The sequence below is a fragment of the Leopardus geoffroyi genome, chromosome X (genome assembly GCF_018350155.1).
Source record: "Leopardus geoffroyi isolate Oge1 chromosome X, O.geoffroyi_Oge1_pat1.0, whole genome shotgun sequence".
Lineage (NCBI taxonomy): Eukaryota > Metazoa > Chordata > Mammalia > Carnivora > Felidae > Leopardus > Leopardus geoffroyi.
Window position 1 is genome coordinate 50,210,156 of NC_059343.1, and position 22,922 is coordinate 50,233,077.

Below are 22,922 nucleotides of genomic sequence, written 5' to 3' on the forward strand. Positions count from 1 at the left end.
CTCAAATCAGGAAGCACACATGGAAAACATGGACTACATGTTTCTCTTCAGTTCCAGAAGTATGCATGACAAAAATTAAACCTGCTTCCATCCCTGTTTTCTTTTTTAATTTTCTTCAGTTTTTTTCCTAGCTTTATTGACATGTAGTTGACATATAATATTGTATACATTAAGTCGTACAATGGGATAATTTGATGCATGCATATATCGTGAAACATTTACAACAATAAGGTTAATTAACACGTTATTCACTTCACATAATTATCCTTTTGTTGCTGTCATGGTGAGAACATTAAAGCTCTACTCTCAGCAACTTTCAGGTATACAACACAGTACTGTTAACTATAGTCATCATGTTGTGCATTAGGTCCCCAGAACTTAGTCATCTTATAACTGAAAGATTTTACTCTTTGACCAGTATCTTTCCATTTCCACCACACACCCCTAGCCCCTCGTGAAAATGGTATTAGATCGAATCCATTGAAAAATAGAGGCAAATTGTGCTTCCAGAGAGCCTCTTTTTTTTTTTTTTTTTTTTTTTTTTTTGGTGTTTTGTCCAGCTCTTTGAGTTTTGCGTCATAGAATAAACACCTAAGCAGTAAATGTGGGTAGTTGGGCCCACCCTCCAGATTTATTGCTCAAATGGCAGAGGAAGAGGATGTGATGGGGACACTTCTTCCCTGTCTGTGTATTCTAATCTTTTAGAACATCCTTGAGATGTTCAACCCTCGCCTCCCACAAGTCCACAATTAGCCTTAAATTCATGACTTGTAAAAAGAACGAACAACAGGTATGATGTTTGCTAAAACTGGTTCTGAAAAAGCACTGAAAGGAGTGGTTCAATACAATTCTGTGCTGACGAGTGTTTTGTTTTAAATCAGACAACAGCAATAATAGATAAAAGCAACATGAAATGATTTATTGAAAAAATGACCATTCAGGCAATATCACACAGCGATGTAAGATAATATTCAATATCAGATCATCTTTGTTTTTGTATTAAAAATAAAAGTAATTTTTGTTAGTCCATCAACTAATTCCCCTGGTGACACAGAATAATAGCTGTGGTCCTGGTCAGATCTTTTAAAAGAATAAATTCAGAGGTGTGTGCATGAGTATGACATGGTGTGTGTGTGTGTGTGTACAGAAATTACCAACACAGATGATAAAAGGGAATTCAGAAATATATAGATCTTGTAGCTTATCCTCAAACCTTGGGGAAGAGGCGTGTATTTTTCTCAAAAGGGCACAAATCTAACAGTCAAGGTGGATGTTTGGGTTGTGTTACTTTAAAGGACATCATCTCCTCAAGGGGGAATCCCCTGCAGCCCAGGCCAGGGAGTCCCCGGGGAGGGAGCCAGGCTGTTGTTACTTGGCCTGGGTGGCAGAGGGGACATCAGTGACCAAGGTGTCCTCCTCCTCAGCGGCGCTGTTCTTCTTGGCCACAGCAACCGAAGCGGGTGTTTCCGCAGGGCCCTTCCCGGTCTTGCCTTCTCCTCCCACGTTGACCTGGCCCTGGGCACCGCGCACCTGCTGCGGGCGGTGGCGTGGGTTGTTGGGGCGGCGGGATCCGTAGCGTGGTGGGGGCTTCTGCTTCGGCCCTCCGTCGTCATGCCCGCTTTCCTTGTCTTCCGCCTCCAGCTCCTCAGAAATGCCTGCTGAGGGTCTTGGACCAGGAGTGATGCCTCGAGCCCTAGGGCGACTCAGCAGGTAGCTGGGGCCGGGCCCCCGCCGAGGGGCGCACTCGGGCCTTGAGGCTGGGGCAGACGCGGGCAGGTGGGCAGGCCGCGGGCCGCTGGTGGGAGCGAGGATCGAAGGGCCGCGAGACAGGGCCCAGGCCCTGCGGAAGGGCGGAAAGCACTGCAGCCTTTGGTCTTGGGGTCCGCCGGGCAGGCGGCGCCTCTGGCCCTGGGCCTTGGTGAAGCCTTCGCCACTGGCCTCACCTTCGTCGACGTCGTCCTCAGCGCCCCTGGGACCGTGCAGGGGTGGCCCGCGGCGGCGGATGTAGAAGCCCTTGCAGAAGCGGGGGCGGTTGGCAGCGTAGCGACTGCCCTGCACTGGGGCACCCGCTGGCCCGGTCACGTTAGCGGCCTCGGTGCCCCGCTCGCCCTGCACCACATCAAACTCGACCATCTCGCCGTCGCCCACGCTGCGTTGGTACTTGTGAGGGTTGTTCCGGGTGATGGCCGTCTGGTGAACGAACACATCTTCTTGGGTATCATGCCTGCTGATGAAACCGTACCCGTTCTTCACGTTAAACCACTTGACGGAGCCTCGCACCCTCTTGGCGATGACCTTTTTGGGCACCTTTCCCTTGGCGCCTCCTGCCGCGGTGGTCTTGGGGATCGCGTCTCTGCCGAGGTTGCCAGCCACTGGGGCCCGGGGAAGATCTCCACCTCCCAAGGAAACCAGGAGTTTCTGCGCGGCTTGAGGGGGTACTGAGGCGGTCACCTCTGTGCGGGTGACCTCTCCCACCTCACTCATGATGCCGTCCTTGCTCTCCTTTCTCTGAGAACTTGAGGGAAATCTGGTCCTCGGCGATTGGGGGTGGGGTGGGGTGGGGAGGGGCTAGGTCTGGAGGCAGGAGCCTCACTTTGGAAGGGTCGGTCGGTCGGGGCCAAGGACTCTCTGGCTTCGCTCTGAGACTCTTGGAAAGGCCCGCGTCGTCTCCTGGGGCAACAGGACGCGGACCAAACAGTGGCTGCCGCGGGCGGTGACGTCTCAATGGGGGTCACCCACTTAGGAGAAGGCGCTTGGGCTGGGGGGCGGGGCAGATGTGCTCTGCCTTGTGCTCCAGGTGCCTCTTGGTCCCTCATGGAGAGGGGGCTCATTTGAAGCTCTAGGCAATGGTCTTCTTGAAGACCCTCTTGCTTGCTTGAGTGGATGTGAAGAGATGACCCACTTTCCATCTCTCTCCCTTGGTTGGAGATATTCCCAGCCTTCTTAAGGGCACTCTCCAAATGCTCCCACAAAACCCTGGTCCTCTTCCAACTCCTTGTGTGCTCTATATGTGGGTGAGGCATTTTGTGTAAAGGTGAGACAAAATGGCAACCACATGAAATTAAGACCCAATCAAAGAAGCCCACTGTGGGTTGTTTGTTTTCTTTTCTTTTCTTTGTTTTCCTGCGGAGAGATAGGGGAAGCCTGCCAGCGCTAGAATGCTAGTACTGAGAGGACACTAAACTAGTGCAGGTTTATCCAGACTAGTGTTAGGGTTGTAGAGTAGTGAAGGTGAGTGGGAACACTTTTGTTAACTAGAATATTCTGAAAACCCTGTTGAGCTCTGTGTTCTTGCCCACATAAAGCAAATGGTCATGTGGAGTAAAATAGAGCTGAGTGAATTTGCCCTTGTATTTTAACTGCAGATCCAAACTTTCCCCCACCCTCAAATGGTTTATGACTCTGTGATCTGTATCCTAAGTTGGAGTTCTGGTTTAATTATACAGGAACCCTAAGAATTCAGCCTAACTGCAGTGCTAATACTGTGGTAAGGTACAACTAGCTGTCTGAAGTATAACCTTTCAGATGTGATGATAGAGCAGGCCAAAATAGTAGATAGCAACTGGTCAGAAAACTGTTTACATTCATTAATGAGAAAAATAAAAATAAGCCAAGTTGGCCTACCACTTTAGAGTTTACAGAAACCTCTGTGTTGCGCATTTGACCCCTGCAATAACCCACTCTATAAGGAAGTGGAGCAGTGTTGTTTTTACTTCAATTTGACGGATGAGGGAACCAGGGCCCAGAGATAGCAAGCTGCTTGCTTAAGTTCACATGTTTAGTATGGGGCAAACAGATTTCATTCCAGGTCCAGGTCTTTTTCCACCACACCTCACTGGCCTTTGTGTACAGTTTTGTGACTTCCTTCAACTGATGTCAGAGAACAGGGACCTCTTTCAGAGAGGTCATACAACCCAGCAGAGAACCCAAGAAACACCTCTTGCATGGATGATCTGTCTCCCCTGGGTTGAGGCTTCCAGGCCTGGCCCTCTACAGGGGCAAAAATTGCCTTCATGTCAACTAAGAAGCATCCCCTGTCCCCACATGCAGTAACCTTCTGCCTGAAGCTGACTAGAAAACAAACCCTACTGCAGACTCAGGAGCCGTTTCTTCACCATGCTGGTGTAATATAAAGTGGAAGAAGGGGTCCTCATTTTAATTTTTCTATTTAAAAAACACTTCTTCAGGCATCATCTCTTGTGGTTTTTGCAACAAGCATGAGAGAGCAGCAGGCTACTGTCAGTATCCTCATGTGACCATGAGTAAATAAGGGCACCAGGGCACAAAACATCTACCTGACCTAACCAAGGCCACCCATGTAGTAAGTACAGAACCAGGATAATACCTTTGGGAATTCAGGCCCTCCGGTTCTTAGTCCACTGTGCACTCCATGGCTCCATGAAGCCAGTTCTATGATATTGCCAACATTTCTTCCTTTCATGTCCTGAGAGCTCTTCTTGCTCTTTCCCACATTTGCCATGCTCATTCCCATCTCTGTGCCCATGTTCACTTTTCTCCTCATTCTCCTAGGAATACCTTCTCTCCTCTCCTCTGCCTGTACAAATCCTATCTGCCCTCTGAGCCTCCATTTTGCAATCCTCTCCCACCCCCTTTCCAAATGCACCAGTCCACCTCAATATCGTTCTTGGAAACCTAGTTGCACTTACAGCCCAACGATTAATGGCTACTCTACTTCTTCCCTGATGCATAAGGCTTTATGTCTCACTATTATTCCCAACTAGATTCTAAGCTCACTAAATCTCACTAAAGAGTGAACACTTTAAATTTCTTCTCTGAGTACCATGGTGCCTGGAACAACACTGGCTGCCTAAAGGGCCACCCGAAATGTGTGCTTGTGGATTAAATTTATACCTTCCCCCTCCCCCCTGCCTCAAAGTGGTTACATCCTTGAATTCCTTACAGTCACTAGCACAGCGCCAGGCACAAAGATGCCAATGAGATTCACTGGCTCGAACTGAGTATGCCCTCTTGAATCTCCTGTTGTTGTTATCATGATATACAGGATAGTGCCTTGGAGCCATCATGGAACTCTATTAAACTTTCCTGGTTTGTAGGTATTTTATGCAAGAATAAAGGTTTTGTAAAAAAACAAATTAATATGGTATGAATTAATTAATTCAACTTTAAGGTTTAATTTGTTGAGACCATTGTATTATTTTCATTGAAATCATCAGGTTCTATTTTTTTTAATTTTATTTTTTATTTTTTAAAATTTACATCCAAATTAGTTAGCATATAGTGAAACAATGATTTCAGGAGTAGATTCCTTGATGCCCCTTGCCCATTTAGCCCATCCCCCCTCCCACAACCCCTCCAGAAACCCTCAGTTTCTTCTCCATATTTATGAGTCTCTTCTGTTTTGTCCCCTCCCTGTTTTTATATTATTCTTGTTTCCCTTCCCTTATGTTCACCCGTTTTGTCTCTTAAAGTCCTCATATGAGTGAAGTCATGTGATTTTTGTCTTTCTCTGACTGACTAATTTCACTTAGCATAATACCCTCCAGTTCCATCCACGTAGTTGCAAATGACAAGATTTCATTGTTTTTGATTGCCGAGTAATACTCCAATATATGTGTGTGTGTGTGTGTGTGTGTGTGTGTGTGTGTATATATAGATATATATAGATATATATATGTAAATATATATATCTATATCTATCTATCTATCTATATCTATCTATCTATCTATCTATCTATCTATCTATCTATCCATATATCACGCCATCTTTATCCATTCATCCATTGGTGGACATTTGGGCTCTTTCCATACTTTGGCTATTGTTGATAGTGCTGCTAGAAACATGGGGGTGCATGTGTCCCTTTGAAACAGCACACCTGTATCCCGTGGATAAATGCCTAGTAGTGCAATTGCTGGGTCATAGGGTAGTTCTATTTTTAGTTTTTTGAGGAACCTCCATACTGTTCTCCAGAGTGGCTGCACCAGCTTGAATTCCCAAGGTTCTGTCTATTTATTCTGCACCTGTCTCCACCCATCCTGTGAAGCATATAATTTAATTCCTATTATTAAAAAGCTCTCAATGAAATAGAGGGTAATTCAGGCTTAAGGTATACCATCTGATTCATTAACATTTAAGAGGCTTATCATCTAAAAATACAATCTTTTAAAAAAATAAAAATAAAAAACTTTGTTTGCTGTTTCAGCCACAAAATGGTGCTGAACCTGAGACAGCAGAGTCCATCCAGGCCCATTGTAAAAGGTGATAACATTATCTACTGTGAAGAATAAATAAGGTGGCAGCCTAAGGAGCGGAGGCTTAATAATAATGCCCCAGCCATTACTGGACTGACTCACTGGCACTTCCTGTTCAAAAGGTAAATGGGCTAAATGGAAAAGAGAACCCTATCCATCTTACTCCTTCCAGAACCACACCATCAACTCCACTGTCTCTTGAGTGCTGCTATCTGTCCAAGGCAACATAAAGGTAATATAATACATCCAGAAATAATAAAAAGTAATCTAGAGTATGGCACTGAGAATGCCCACCCTTGCCCCACATCCTGCAAATGGTACATCACAGAAACCAAGGTGACTCCAGAGATACTATGGATGTCAATAAGTGGTTTAAAATATGGGCAGTGTCGCAATTTTCAGTGCACTCTCAGCTGAGGTTTTGGGAACTAAAATCATTAGAAAGAGCCAGGAATCTTAAGTCAGAAGATCTGGGTTTGATTCCTGGGATGGCCAAATATTGACTGTTTAGCCTTGAGAAAATCACCTCACTTCTCTGAAATGCAGTCTTCTGGCATGTAAGAAGGAAATATAAATGCCTAAAATGTGAAAAAAAATATGTGTAAACCAACAGCTGTGAACATTTTGCCATGTGTTAAAAATAAAGGAAGAGAGAGTGAAAGAAGGACAGAAATGATAAAGCATAATGGTTAATTTTATGTGACCCAGTTTGGCTGGGTCATGGTGCCCAGATATGTGGTCAAACATTATTATGGATGATTCTGTGAGAGTGTTTTTTGGATGAGAATAACTTTTAAATCCATGAATTTTGAGCAAAGCAAATTGCCCTCTATAATGTGGGTGGGCCTCATCCAATCAGGTGAAGGCCTGAACAGAGAAAAAGACTGACCTCTCCTGAGCAAGAGGCAGTTCTGCAGCAGATGGCCTTTAGACTTGAGCTGCAACATTGGTTCTTATGTGGGTCTCTAGTTTGTCAGCCAATCCTGCAGGCTTTGGATTTACCAGTCTCCGTAATCACGAGCCAGTTCCTTGAAATAAATTTCTCTGTCTCTCTGTCTCTGTTTCTCTCTGTATCTCTGTCTGTCTGTCTCTACACACACACACACACACACACACACACACACACACACACGCACACACACTGCATCCTATTGGTTCTTTTTCTCTGCAGAACCCTGACTCATGCAGATTTTGATACCAGAACTGGCTCTAAAGAACAGAATCTCTCTCTCTCTCTCTCTCTCTCTCTCTCTCTCTCTCTCTCTCTCTTTCTCTTTTTCTAAAGAACAGAATGTTAAGGATGAGTTTTCTGAATTGGTTGTGGGGTTCTGGAGTTGGTTCTCTAATTTGATTATATTTAAAGACACTAATAACTCTATTTCCAACAGTAAAGAGCACACTCATAGTCTATGGCCTGATGTGGCAATAGAAATACACAAAATATCACTATTGCATACTCCTAATCAAATACTCATACAAGGCAAGGATCTGAGAGGGCATGTACATGATACGTTAAAATATTTTTTGTGAAACTAAGGAGTACAATGGGAATTGTTGGTTGTTCCTAATGTCACTGGACAAAGTGGGAAAAAGAAAAGAATGAGCTCAGAGATTCAAATTCCTCACTCAAACGCTTCATAAATGACCTGAAAGCTTCTATGTCTGGCCTGAAAGTTTCTATATCTACCCTGAAAGAGACCCCTTATCTCCTGGAGCCACAGGGCTGAGATGAGAGTCTCATCCAATGGCTGAATTACAATGGAACTTGAATTCCAAACCTCACTGCACATCCACCATTAAAGTGTAGGCATCAATTGGGAAGCAATGGGATCCTAAAGATGGGATTGGGAACATGGGGGAAGACCAGTAATGAAACTGGGAACATTGAGTCCTTAACATCATGAGTCATCGTTACTAGTAGAAGCCGCCTCTCCATCCCCAGTGAGGAGAGATTAGCCCTGCATTGCCTGAAGAAAGTATAATGGAAAACATAATGCCTGAGGACGTTTCCTTGAAAGACACTGATGATGCCCCTGAGGACCCTCCCACCGACCACCTCTCTCTGCTTCTACAACTATAACAAGACTCAAGTCCCAACAGGCCCCTAAAGGTGAGGTAAAACGTGTAGCCCATGAGAAGGTGTACTGCACTCCAAAAGAGCTACTAGATTTTTTCTAATTCGTACAGACAGAAATAGGGAGACATGTGTGGGGGAATGGATATTAAGGATGTGGGGTAATGGTGTAAGGAACATATCCTTGGATTAGGGTGAATTTATTGACATGGGCCCACTAAGCAGAGATGCTTCATTTAATGTTGCAGCACAGAAAGTTAGAAAGGGCTCTGAAACTTTGGTTGGTTAACACGTGATCCAAAGTGTAGTCTGCAGTAAGTGAGCTAGAAATGCAAGCCCTGCCCTTGGTTTACTGTAGAAGAAAGGATTTAAAGTCTTAGGGATGTTTGAATGTTGGAGTAGATTTGTCATTTAAGACCTACTCACCTACCCTGGGAGGGTCTGCAGGGCACACCCTTCACCACGACTGTGAGAAATGTATTTTTGAGGGGAGCCCCAGCTCCCCTTGAAGAACTCCACCCTTGAAGAGCACACCTTCTCGTGGGTTACACTTTTTACCTCACCTTTAGGGGCCTGCTGGGACATCACTCTTATCTGTAGACCAGAACTTACAGTGAGAATCGCTGCTACTGAGTAGAGGAACCTAAAGGCAATGGGAGTAATTTTATTCCTGGGTGGCAAGGGCCAAGTGGCATCACTCAACCTCCAAAGGTAAGGTGGACATGATTACCATAATGGAAAGCATAGTCAAAGCAGGAATTAGAATAGTCTGGCTTCCAGGGGCCTATAGCATTGGCTAGTTGATCATGATGTTCCTAGAAGAGAAACATTTAGGAAGCCTACTAAATACTTACTTTGATCTGTATAGCCACAAAAATTCTAGGTCAAATGAACAAAAGTCTAACTTGGAAATAAAAATAGTCACATCCCCTCAACTAATTCCCAGACTTGAGCCAGTTTATAGACACAGAACCTCTTGAATATAGGGGAGGTCATGTCCTCTTAAGAAAGGACTTTTGAAGACCCAGTTACAGCACCAGCTAGGTGGCGACACCTTGCAGGGCTGGGGCAAGGCTCTCCAGGAGGCTGTATATGCTCTGATTCACCATCCAACGTATGGTGCTATTTCTGCCATAGCCAGGGTTCACAGGTCCAAGAATCAAAGGGTGTAAATGGGAGTTGGACCACTCATTGTCACACCCTAGTGATCCACTAGCACAAAGTTGGCTTCCTGTCCCCATGACCTTATGCTCCACTGGCCTGGATAGAGGTCTTTGTTCCAAAGGGAGGAACACCTCCACCAAGAGACACAATAATGATTGCACTGAATTGGAAAATAAGACTGCCACCCAGCCACTTTAGGCTCTTCACGCCCCTCAATCAGCAGGCAAAGAAGGGAATTAGTGTGCTGACTGAAGTTATTGATCCTGACCACCAAGTGGAAATTGGACTGTCACTCCACAAGAGAGGCATGGAAGAGTATGTCTAGAATACAGGAGGCCCCTTAAGGCCTCCCTTAGTAATAACATACCCTGTAATTAAGCTCAATGGAAAACTACAACAACCAAATTCAGGAAGGACTACTAATGGTCCAGGTCCTTCAGGAATGAAGGCCTGGGATACCCTACCAGATAAAGAACCATGGCCAGCTGAGGTGCTTGCTGAGGACAAAGGAAATGTGGAATGAGTAGTAAAAGAAGGTAGTTATGAATACCAGCTATGGCCACGTGACTAGTTACAGAAAGGGAAACATTAATTGTTATGAGTATTTCTTCCTTGTTTTGTTAGAAATATGTTCCTGCATTTATACCTGTCTAATAACTTTTTCTTCCGTTATCCTCTTATTTTATGACATAAGATACATTGAACTGATATATAATTTAAGCATTGTCAAATTTGCATCATAGTAGTTAAGTTAGAGGATATCAGAGAGAGAGTAAACATCTCTTAATGACTTTGCATCCTCTTGTGGTGAAAGGGATAGTGTGTTTTTGTTTGTACGCAGGATAATTGTATCATGATAGGGAGAAGTATGACCTTGTGACTGTCTTTATTTGAAGATTAAGTACAGTTTAAGGGGATGCATATGGGTACCAAGATGACCAGAGGTGGACTTGTGATGGTTAATTTTATGTGTCAACTTGGTTGGGCCACTGTGTCCACATATGTGGTCAAACTATGTTCTGGATGTTTCTATGAAGGTATTCTGAATGAGATTTAACATTTAAATAGGTGGACTTTGAGTGAATCATATTGTCCCCCTTAATACATATGGGTATCATGTAATTAGCTGAAGGCCTGAACAGACCTCCCCCTGATCAGGAGGGATTCTGCAGCATCAGCTCTCCCTTGGTCTCCAGCCTGACAGCCCACCCTACAGGTTTTGGACTTGCCAGCCTTCTGGTTTTTTTTTGTTTTTTTTTGTTTTTTTAATTTTTAACTTAATTTTTTTTTGATATATGAAATTTATTGTCAAATTGGTTTGCATACAACACCCAGTGCTCATCCCAAAAGGTGCCCTCCTCAATACCCATCACCCACTCTCCCCTCCCTCCCACCCTCTATCAACCCTCAGTTTGTTCTCAGTTTTTAACAGTCTCTTATGTTTTGGCTCTCTCCCACTCTAACCTCTTTTTTTTTTTTTTCCTTCCCTTCCCCCATGGGTTTCTGTTAAGTTTCTCAGGATCCACATAATAGTGAAACCATATGGTATCTATCTTTCTCTGTACGGCTTATTTCACTTAGCATCACACTCTCCAGTTCCATCCACGTTGCTACAAAAGGCCATAGTTCATTCTTTCTCATTGCCACGTAGTATTCCATTGTGTATATAAACCACAATTTCTTTATCCATTCATCAGTTGATGGACATTTAGGCTCTTTCCATCATTTGGCTATTGTTGAGAGTGCTGCTATAAACATTGGGGTACAAGTGCCCCTATGCATCAGCACTCCTGTATCCCTTGGATAAATTCCTAGTAGTGCTATTGCTGGGTCATAGGGTAGGTCTATTTTTAATTTTCTGAGGAACCTCCACACTGCTTTCCAGAGCGGCTGCACCAATTTGCATTCCCACCAACAGTGCAAGAGGGTTCCCGTTTCTCCACATCCTCGCCAGCATCTATAGTCTCCTGATTTGTTCATTTTGGCCACTCTGACTGGCGTGAGGTGATATCTGAGTGTGGTTGCGATTTGTATTTCCCTGATAAGGAGCGACGTTGAACATCTTTTCATGTGCCTGTTGGCCATCCGGATGTCTTCTTTAGAGAACTGTCTTTTCATGTTTTCTGCCCATTTCTTCACTGGGTTATTTGTTTTTCGGGTGTGGAGTTTGGTGAGCTCTTTCTAGATTTTGGATACTAGCCTTTTGTCCGATATGTCATTTGCAAAGATCTTTTCCCATTCCGTTGGTTGCCTTTTAGTTTTGTTGGTTGTTTCCTTTGCTGTGCAGAAGCTTTTGATCCTCCTAAGGTCCCAGTAATTCACTTTTGCTTTTAATTCCCTTGCCTTTGGGGATGTGTCGAGTAAGAGATTGCTACGGCTGAGGTCAGAGAGGTCTTTTCCTGCTTTCTCCTCTAAGGTTTTGATGGTTTCCTGTCTCACATTCAGGTCCTTTATCCATTTTGAGTTTATTTTTGTGAATGGTGTGAGAAAGTGGTCTAGTTTCAAACTTCCGCATGTTGATGTCCAGTTCTCCCAGCACCATTTGTTAAAGAGACTGTCTTTTCTTCCATTGGATGTTCTTTCCTGCTTTTTCAAAGATGAGTTGGCCATACGTTTGTGGGTCTAGTTCTGGGGTTTCTATTCTATTCCATTGGTCTATGTGTCCGTTTTTGTGCCAATACCATGCTGTCTTGATGATGACAGCTTTGTAGTAGAGGCTAAAGTCTGGGATTGTGATGCCTCCTGCTTTGGTCTTCTTCTTCAAAATTCCTTTGGCTATTCGGGGCCTTTTGTGGTTCCATATGAATTTTAGGATTGCTTGTTCTAGTTTCGAGAAGAATGCTGGTGCAATTTTGATTGGGATTGCATTGAATGTGTAGATAGCTTTGGGTAGTATTGACATTTTGACAATATTTATTCTTCCAATCCATGAGCAGGGACTGTCTTTCCATTTCTTTATATCTTCTTCAATTACCTTCATAAGCTTTCTATAGTTTTCAGCATACAGATCTTTTACATCTTTGGTTAGATTTATTCCTAGGTATCTTATGCTTCTTGGTGCAATTGTGAATGGGATCAGTTTCTTTATTTGTCTTTCTGTTGCTTCATTGTTAGTGTATAAGAATGCAACTGATTTCTGTACATTGATTTTGTATCCTGCAACTTTGCTTAATTCATGTATCAGTTCTAGCAGACTTTTGGTGGAGTCTATCGGATTTTCCATGTATAATATCATGTCATCTGCAAAAAGCGAAAGCTTGACTTCATCTTTGCCAATTTTGATGCCTTTGATTTCCTTTTGTTGTCTGATTGCTGATGCTAGCACTTCCAGCACTATGTTAAACAACAGCGGTGAGAGTGGGCATCCCTGTCGTGTTCCTGATCTCAGGGAAAAAGCTCTCAGTTTTTCCCCGTTGAGGATGATGTTAGCTGTGGGCTTTTCATAAATGGCTTTTATGATCTTTAAGTATGTTCCTTCTATCCCGACGTTCTCAAGCGTTTTTATTAAGAAAGGGTGCTGGATTTTGTCAAAGGCCTTTTCTGCATCGATAGACAGGATCATATGGTTCTTCTCTTTTTTTTTTTTTTTTTTTTTGTTAATGTGATGTATCACGTTGATTGATTTGCGAATGTTGAACCAGCCCTGCATCCCAGGAATGAATCCCACTTGATCATGGTGAATAATTCTTTTTATATGCCATTGAATTCGATTTGCTAGTATCTTACTGAGAATTTTTGCATCCATATTCATCAGGGATATTGGCCGGTAGTTCTCTTTTTTTACTGGGTCTCTGTCTGGTTTAGGATCAAAGTAATACTGGCTTCATAGAATGAGTCTGGAAGTTTTCCTTCCCTTTCTATTTCTTGGAATAGCTTGAGAAGGATAGGTATTATCTCGGCTTTAAACGTCTGGTAGAACTCCCCTGGGAAGCCATCTGGTCCTGGACTCTTATTTGTTGGGGGATTTTTGATAACCGATTCAATTTCTTCGCTGGTTATGGGTCTGTTCAAGGTTTCTATTTCCTCCTGATTGAGTTTTGGAAGAGTGTGGGTGTTTAGGAATTTGTCCATTTCTTCCAGGTTGTCCAATTTGTTGGCATATAATTTTTCATAGTATTCCCTGATAATTGCTTGTATCTCTGAGGCATTGGTTGTAATAATTCCATTTTCATTCATGATTTTATCTAGTTGGGTCATCTCCCTTTTCTTTTTGAGAAGCCTGGCTAGAGGTTTGTCAATTTTGTTTATTTTTTTCAAAAAACAACTCTTGGTTTCGTTGATCTGCTCTACAGTTTTTGTAGATTCTATATTGTTTATTTCTGCTCTGATCTTTATTATTTCTCTTCTTCTGCTGGGTTTAGGCTGCCTTTGCTGTTCTGCTTCTATTTCCTTTAGGTGTGCTGTTAGATTTTGTATTTGGGATTTCTCTTGTTTCTTGAGATAGGCCTGGATTGCAATGTATTTTCCTCTCAGGACTGCCTTCGCTGCGTCCCAAAGCGTTTGGATTGTTGTATTTTCATTTTCGTTTGTTTCCATATATTTTTTAATTTCTTCTCTAATTGCCTGGTTGACCCACTCATTCGTTAGTAGGGTGTTCTTTAACCTCCATGCTTTTGGAGGTTTTCCAGACTTTTTCCTGTGGTTGATTTCAAGCTTCATAGCATTGTGGTCTGAAAGTATGCATGGTATAATTTCAATTCTTGTAAACTTATGAAGGGCTGTTTTGTGACCCAGTATATGATCTATCTTGGAGAATGTTCCATGTGCACTCGAGAAGAAAGTATATTCTGCTGCTTTGGGATGCAGAGTTCTAAATATATCTGTCAAGTCCATCTGATCCAATGTCTCATTCAGGGCCCTTGTTTCTTTATTGACCGTGTGTCTAGATGATCTATCCATTTCTGTAAGTGGGGTGTTAAAGTCCCCTGCAATTACCACATTCTTATCAATAAGGTTGCTTATGTTTATGAGTAATTGTTTTATATATTTTGGGGGCTCCGGTATTCGGCGCATAGACATTTATAATTGTTAGCTCTTCCTGATGGATAGACCCTGTAATTATTATATAATGCCCTTCCTCACATCTTGTTACAGCCTTTAATTTAAAGTCTAGTTTGTCTGATATAAGTATGGCTACTCCAGCTTTCTTTTGGCTTCCAGTAGCATGATAAATAGTTCTCCATCCCCTCACTCTCAATCTAAAGGTGTCCTCAGGTCTAAAATGAGTCTCTTGTAGACAGCAAATAGATGGGTCTTGTTCTTTTATCCATTCTGATACCCTATGTCTTTAGGTTGGCGCATTTAATCCATTTACATTCAGTGTTATTATAGAAAGATACGGGTTTAGAGTCATTGTGATGTCTCTATGTTTTATGCTTGTAGTGATGTCTCTGGTACTTTGTCTCACAGGATCCCCCTTAGGATCTCTTGTAGGGCTGGTTTAGTGGTGACAAATTCCTTCAGTTTTTGTTTATTTGGGAAGACCTTTATCTCTCCTCCTATTCTAAATGACAGACTTGCTGGATAAAGGATTCTTGGCTGCATATTTTTCCTGTTTAGCACACTGAAAATCTCGTGCCAATTCTTTCTGGCCTGCCAAGTTTCAAAAGAGAGATCAGTCACGAGTCTTATAGGTCTCCCTTTATATGTGAGGGCACGTTTATCCCTTGCTGCTTTCAGAATTTTCTCTTTATCCTTGTATTTTGCCAGTTTCACTATGATATGTCGTGCAGAAGATCGATTCAAGTTACGTCTGAAGGGAGTTCTCTGTGCCTCTTGGATTTCAATGCCTTTTTCCTTCCCCAGTTCAGGGAAGTTCTCAGCTATAATTTCTTCAAGTACCCCTTCAGCACCTTTCCCTCTCTCTTCCTCCTCTGGGATACCAATTAGGCGTATATTATTTCTTTTTAGTGTGTCACTTAGTTCTCTAATTTTCCCCTCATACTGCCAGCCTTCTGTTTTAACATGTACCCAGGATTAGCTTTAATCAGGTATGGTAAAATGACAGAAAGGGAGGGAACTGCCTTTTAAAGAAGAGTTTATTACTCCTAGTCCCTCAGAGGATGGAAGGCATGGCACACCACACAGGGCCACATGAGGTCACTCACAGGGAGAAGCAGAGAGGAACTTGGACAGTGGCCTTTATTACGGCGTTTACATACATTTTCTTAAATGTCTCACAAATATAGAAGCATATATAAAACTAATTTATTTTCTCATTTGTACATTAGTATGGCAGAATGTGTGATCACTGCCCTCCTTAAGGACTAGGATCTTGCCAGCAACTTGGAGGCACTCCATGTAATCCTATTTATTGCCTTTTCCTTACACACACACACACACACACACACACACACACACCAAGGGGTACATTTCGATGTGACATTTCCATGTGATGAATTTCCTGCTCCTTCTCCTTTATAATCCCTGGCTCCTGCCTCTCCTCACTCTTTCCAGTCCCCAGGCAGCCACTGATCTGCTTTTTGTGAATATACATTAGTTTGCATTTTCTGGAATTTTAAATAAATTGAATAATAATGTATATACTCATTTTTTTTCTGGCTTCTTACACTCACCATGTTGAAATCCATTGGTGTTGTAGTGTGTATCAATAGTTAATTTCCTTTTATTGCTAGGAGCATTCCATTATATGGAAATACCACTTTTCTTTTTCTTTTTTTTAATTTCCATCAATTCATGTGTTGATGGACATTAGGAATGTTTCATTGTTTTTTTTTTTTTTTTCCAAATAAAGCTCATGTATATGGACACTCATATACATATGCTTTCCTTTCACATGGGCAACTTCTTAGGTCTAGAATGACCAGATCATATGACAAGTGTATGTGTAATATTTTAAGAAACTGCCTGTCTGAATGTTTGTGTCCCCCCGATATTCACATGTTGAAATCCTAATGCCCAAGGTGGTGGTATTTGGGGGGGGCACTTTTAGGTGGTAACTCGGTCATGATGGTAGAGCCCTCAAAAATGGCACTAATGTCCTTGTCAAAGAGGCTCCAGAGAACTAGCTCACCCCTTTCACCAAGTGAGAATACAGTGAGAAGGCACCCGGCACAAACCAGGAAGAAGGCTCTTGCCAAAAGGTGACCATGCTGGCTCCTTGATGTTGGACAGCCTAGCCTTCAGAACTTTAACAACTGCATTCCTGTTGCCTATAAGCCACTCAGTCTGTGGTATTTTGTTGTGGCAGCTTAAATTGATTAAAACACTGCCAAACACGTTTTCCAATGTAGTTGTAACATTTTACATTTTATGCCAGTGGTGTATTCAGGTTCTACATCCCTACCGGCACTTGATAAAATCAGCACATTTAACTATAGCCATTCTAATTGGTGTGTACTGGTATATCGTGTGTGTGTGTGTGTGTGTGTGTGTGCGCGCGCGCGCGCACAGGTTTTTAAGTTTCAGTTTTATAAATTATCACACTGTAAAATTTGTTTTATTTTCCTTTTGGCTTATGAATTTTAACAAATGTATAGATTAGTGTAACCGTCACCACAACGAGGATACACAACTGTTCCATCACCACCACCTTGGGCCCAACCCCCAGCAACCACTGATGTATTCTCCATTAGTATAATTTTGTCACTTTGAGAATGATATACGTGTGTGTGTGTGTGTGTGTGTGTGTGTGTGTGTGTGAGGTTTTAGTCATCCAACTAGGTGTGGGTTGACCAATTTTGTTTGCATGTTCTTAATAGTTAATGATGTTGAACACTATTCATGTGCTTATGTGCCATCCTTATATCATCTTGGTTGAAATTACCGTGTCTGTTGCTCGCTTTACAGCAGACTAGGTTGTTTGTTTACTTATTGAGGAGGTTTGAGATTCCCTTACATATTCTGTATACAAATCCTGTTGCAGATATTTGGTTTGCAAATATTTTCTTCTAGGCTGAAGCTTATTCTTTCCTGCTTTAATAGTGTCTTAAGTAGAACAAAAGTTTTCAATCTCAAAGTTGCCCAATTTCTCAATGATTTCATTTACACATCATTATTTTGATACCACATCTAAGAAGTCCTTGCCTAATCCTAATTTATTATGGTTTATTCTGTTTTATTCTAAAAGTTTCATAGTTTTACGTTTATAACTTTGATACACTTTGAGTTCATTTCTGCATGTCAGATTCATGTGAGGTTCATTTTTTTTGCATAAAATTGGGCGTTTCTAGGGTATAGAAGTAAGTTTGATTTTGGTGTGTTGACCTTGTATCCTGCCACCTTGTTAAACTGCCTTATCGGTTTTAGAAGTTCTTTTGCAGATTCTTTTTTATTCTCTATGTAGACCATCATATTGACTGTGAGTAAGAATCATTTTACATCTTCCTTTCCAAACTGTATGCATTTTTATTTCCTTGTCTTGCCTTATTCCATTGACTCAGACTTTCAGTGCAATTTTGGAACTTCTTTACCTTGCCTCTGATCTCAGGGAAAATGCATTCAGTAATTCAGTAATTTAACATTAAGTATAATGTTAGCTGCATGTTTTTTTTTTGTAAATGTGTTTTATGTGTTCGAGGAAGTATACTTCAATTCCTACTTTGATGAGAATTTTAATCATGAATGCATGTTGCACTTTGTCAAATGCTTTTCCCACATCTATTGTGATAATCGTGTGTTTTTGCTTCTTTAATTTGTTAATATGATGGATTACACTGATTAATTTCCAAACATTGAAACAGCCTATATTTCTCTTGGTCATAGTGTATCATTATTTATAATATTGTGCTGGATATGATCTCCTAACATTCTTTTGACAATTTTTTGCATCTATGTTCTAAAGGTGTAGGGGTATTGGACTATAGATCACGTTTTTGGTAATGTCTTTATCTGGTTTTAGTACCCGGGTAACTTCAGCCTCTCAAAATAAGTTGTGCAGTTTTGAAGCATTCCTTCCCCTTCAATTTTTTGCACGTTTGTATATGGTAGGTATTATTTCTTTAACTGTTTGGACGTTTCTCCCAATGAAATCATGAGTACCAAGAGATTTCCTTTTCAGAATGTATTTGACTACAAGTTCAAATTATTTAACAGTTATAGGGATATTCGTGTTATCTATTTGATCTTGGGGGCATTTTAGTAGTTTTTGTTCTTTGAGGAATTAGTGCGTCTTTACCTAAATTGTCCAGTTTTCAACATCGAGTTGTTTGCAATATCCTGTTTTAATGTTTCCAAGTCTGTAGCAACATCTCCTTTTTCATTCTTTATATTGATATTTATATCTTCACACCTTTTATGTTGGTCATTCTTGTGAGAGGTTACCAATTGACTAATATTTTCCAAGTCAAGTATAAGTTTTTGTTTGTTGTTTCATAGATTTTCTCTATTGGTTTTCTGTCTCAGTCACATTGATTTTGGCTTCTGTCTTATTTTCTTCTTTCTGCTTGATTTGATTTCACTTTGCTCCTCTTTTTATCCTTTCCCAGGAGTGAATCTTAGGTTACTAACTTGAGTCCTTTCTTCTTTTCTAACTTAAGCATTTAAATCTACAATTTTCTCTGTAAACACTGCCTTAGCTGCATCCCACAAACTTTGATATTTTGTATTTTAATTATTGTTCAGTTTAAACTAGTTTCTAATTTCAATTGAGACTGCCTTTTTGACCCACAGGTTACTTAGAGGTGTGCTGTTTAATTCCAAGTGTTACTAGATTTTTCTGTTTATTAATTTCTACTTTAATTTCAACGTAGTCTGAGAACATACTTTTTTTTTTTTTTGAATTCCCATTGTTTTAAGTCTAGTAAGGCTTGTTTCATGAACCAAGATATGATTTAATTTGGTGAATGTTCCATATGCTCTTAAATATAATTTGTATTCTCCTTTCTATGGATGAGATATTCTATAAATGTCAATATGTTTCATGTGATTGACGGCCTTGCTCAGTTCTACCTCATTGCTGATTTTCTTTCCATTGTTCTATGACTGGGAGAGGACTGTTGAAATCTCCAACGATAACTGTGGATTTTATTAGTTCTCCTTGTAACCTCATTAGTTTTTTGTTTGTTTCTTTGTTTCTTGTATGCTGAAACTCTGTTAGATGCAGAAATGTCCAGGAGTTTTATGTCTTCTTGATGAATTTGACCTGAGGTCTGTTTTGTCTGAGATTAATATAGCTGCTCCAGGTTCATTTAGACGTTTATTTATTTATTTTGAGAGAGAGAGAGAGAGAGAGAGAGAAGGGGCAGAGAAAGAAAGAGGGAGAGAGAGAATCCCAAGCAGGCTCTGCACTGTCAGCACAGAACCCGATTTGGGGCTTGATCTCAAGAACCATGAGATCATGACCTGAGCAGAAATCAAGACTCAGACGCTTAACTGACTGAGCCACCCAGGCACCCCCAGGTTCTTTTTGATTACCGTTAGTGTATTATATGTAATATATATAATATAATTTTACATTTAAATTTATTTTTTTTTAATTTTTTTAACGTTTATTTATTTTTGAGACAGAGAGAGACAGAGGATGAACAGGGGAGGGGCAGAGAGAGAGGGAGACACAGAATCTGAAACAGGTTCCAGGCTCTGAGCGGTCAGCACAGAGCCCGACACGGGGCTCGAACTCAGGGACCGTGAGATCATGACCTGAGCCAAAGTCAGACGCTTAACCGACCAAGCCACCCAGGCGCCCCAAAATTTAAACTGTGTCTTCATATTTACACTATGTTTACTTTAGTCGGCACATCGTTTGATCATTTCCTATCCTTCCAATCTTTGCTTTGTTACCATTTCCCTCTTTTTTAAACTTATTTTGGAATAATTGAACATTTTTTTAATGATTTCAAATTTCTCTCTTCTTGGCATACTAGCTAAAACTATTTTAGTGGTTCCTTCAGGGTTTATAATACACAGTCTTGCTTTATCATGGTCTCCCTTCAAGGGGCATCATACCACTTCACAAGTACTGTTAAAAATTCATAGTAGTAAGCTTCCATTTCTCCCCATGTGCTCTTTATGTTATGTTGCCATATATATTACTGCCACATATTTTATAAACTCCACAGCACATTGTTATAATTTTGCTTAAAAGAGGCAGTTATGCTTTATTTTAACTGTGGCAAATATATATATATATATATATATATATATATATATATATATATAGTAAAATTTACCATATTAACCACTTTTAAATGTAAAGTTCAGTGGGATTAAGTACACTCACATTGTTGTGCGACCATCACTACTATCCACCTCCAGAACTTTTTATGATCCCATACTGAAACTCGGTACCCATTAAACAGCAAATCTCCATTCTCCCCTACTCCCAATCCCTGGTAACCACTGTACTACTTTCTGTCTCTCTATATTTGACTATAGTATGTACTTCATGTAAGTGGAATCATACAGTATTTGTCCTTTTGTAGCTGGTATATGTCAATTAGCATAATGTCTTCAAGGTTCATCCACATTGCAGCATGTATCAGAATTTTATTCCTTTGTAAGGCAGAATAGCACTCCATTGTATGTTACATACTACAGTTTTTAAATTGTGGTACAAACATTTAACATTTTGTCTACCCTCATAACACATTTTTAAGTGTGTGATGCAGTATTATTAACCATAGGCACGATGTCATGCAGCAGATTTCTGGGGTCTACTAATCTTGTACAACTGTTGACGTTATACCCATTAGACACCAATCCACCTCTCGTCTTCCTTCCAGCTCTTGCCAACCACCATTTTTATCTCTGTTTCTCTAAAGCTATTTTAGGTAGCTCTTACAAGCGGAATCATGCAGTACGTGTCCTTCTGTGACTGGCTTATTTCACTCAGCATAATGTCCTCCAGGCACATCCCTGTTGTCATATATGACAGGATTTCCTCCTGTTTTTAAGGCTGAATAGTATTCCGTTGTGTGTATATACCAAATTTTCTTTATGAAGGTATCTGTTGATAAACATGTAGTTTGTTTTCATATCTTGAGTATTGTGAATAATGCTGCAATGATTTATGGGAGTGCAGATATCTTTTTGACATTCTGATTCAGAAGTGGGACTGCAGAATCATATGTTAGTTATATATTTAATTTTCTGAAAAACCTACATATTATTTTCCATAGCAGCTGCAGTATTTTGTATTCCCACCAATAGTGTACAAGGGTTCAAATTGCTTCATAACCTCACCAACAAATCTTATCATTTTTTTTTTAATAACAACCATCCTAACAGGTATTAGGTGACATCTTATTATGGTTTTGATTTGTATTTCTCCGGTGATTAGTGATTCCAAGCATCCTTTCATATACTGTTTGACCATTTGTACATATTCTTGGAGAAGTGCCTAGTCAGATCCTTAGCCCATTTTTTCATTGGGTTATTTGTGGTGTTTGTTTGATTGGTAGGAGTTTCCAATATATTTTGGATATTCACCCCCTTTTGGCTATATGGTTTCCAAATATTTTCTCCCATTCCATAGGTTGCCTTTTCACATTGTTCATTGTTTTCTTTGACATGCAGATATTTTTTGGTTTGATGTATTCCCACGTGTCTATTTTTACTTTTGTCGTTGTGCTTTGGTGTCATGTCCAAGGAATCGTTGCCTAGACCAATGTCATGGAGCTTTTTCCCTAAGTGTTCTTCTAGGACATTTACAGATTCAGGTCTTACATTTAAATCTTTAATTCATTTTGAGTAGATTTTTTGGTATGGTGAAATATAAGGGTCTATTTTTATTCTTTTTGATGTGGATATCCATTTTTCTCCAGCACCATTTGTTGGAGAGACCATCCTTTCCCCATTGTGTATTATTGGAACCCTTGTCAAAAATCAGTTGGCCGTTTCTGGGATTTCTATTCTGTTCCATTGGTCTATATGTCTGTTTTTATGCCAATACCATGCTGTTTTAATTAAGCTTGTTTTGTAATGTATTTTGAATTCAAGAAGTGCAATGACTCCATGCATGTTATCCTTTCTCAAGTTGTTTTGGCTATTTGGGGTTCGGTATTTAGTGGTTCCATATAAATGTTAGGATTGTGTTTTGGTTATTCCTGTGAACAATGTCATTGGTATTTTGCTGGGACCGCTTTGAATCTGTAGATCATTTTGTGTAGTACAGACGTTTTAACAATATTACGTTTCTAATTTATGAACGTGGGATATCTTTCCACTTACTTGTGTCTTCTTTAAATTGTTTCATCAGTATTTTGTAGTTTTCAGTGTATGTCTTTCACCACCTTAGTTAACTTTATTCCTAAACATTTTATTCCTTAATTTTCTATTGAAAGTGGTGGTGTTTTCTTAATTTAATCTTCAGACAGTTTCCTGCTAGTGTATAGAGACCAACTGATTTTCCTATCTTGATTTTGTTACCTGGTACTTTACCAAGCTCATTAATCAGTTCTAACAGCGTTTTTGGATTCCCTGGGGGTTTTTCTACATATAAGATCATGTCATCTGAAAACAGGTAATTTTACTTCTGTCTTTGTGACTTGGATGC

General features: G+C 40.6%; 1 protein-coding gene across 1 annotated transcript; it reads right to left on the bottom strand.

The window, feature by feature from the left end:
* Positions 1–898: 898 nt before the first annotated feature.
* Positions 899–2,662, bottom strand: LOC123594300 (Y-box-binding protein 3-like). Its single transcript, XM_045471067.1, has one exon. It carries the CDS (start codon positions 2,482–2,484, stop codon positions 1,369–1,371), a length of 1,116 nt encoding a protein of 371 aa, XP_045327023.1. The 5' UTR covers positions 2,485–2,662; the 3' UTR covers positions 899–1,368.
* Between the last annotated feature and the right edge of the window lie 20,260 nt (positions 2,663–22,922).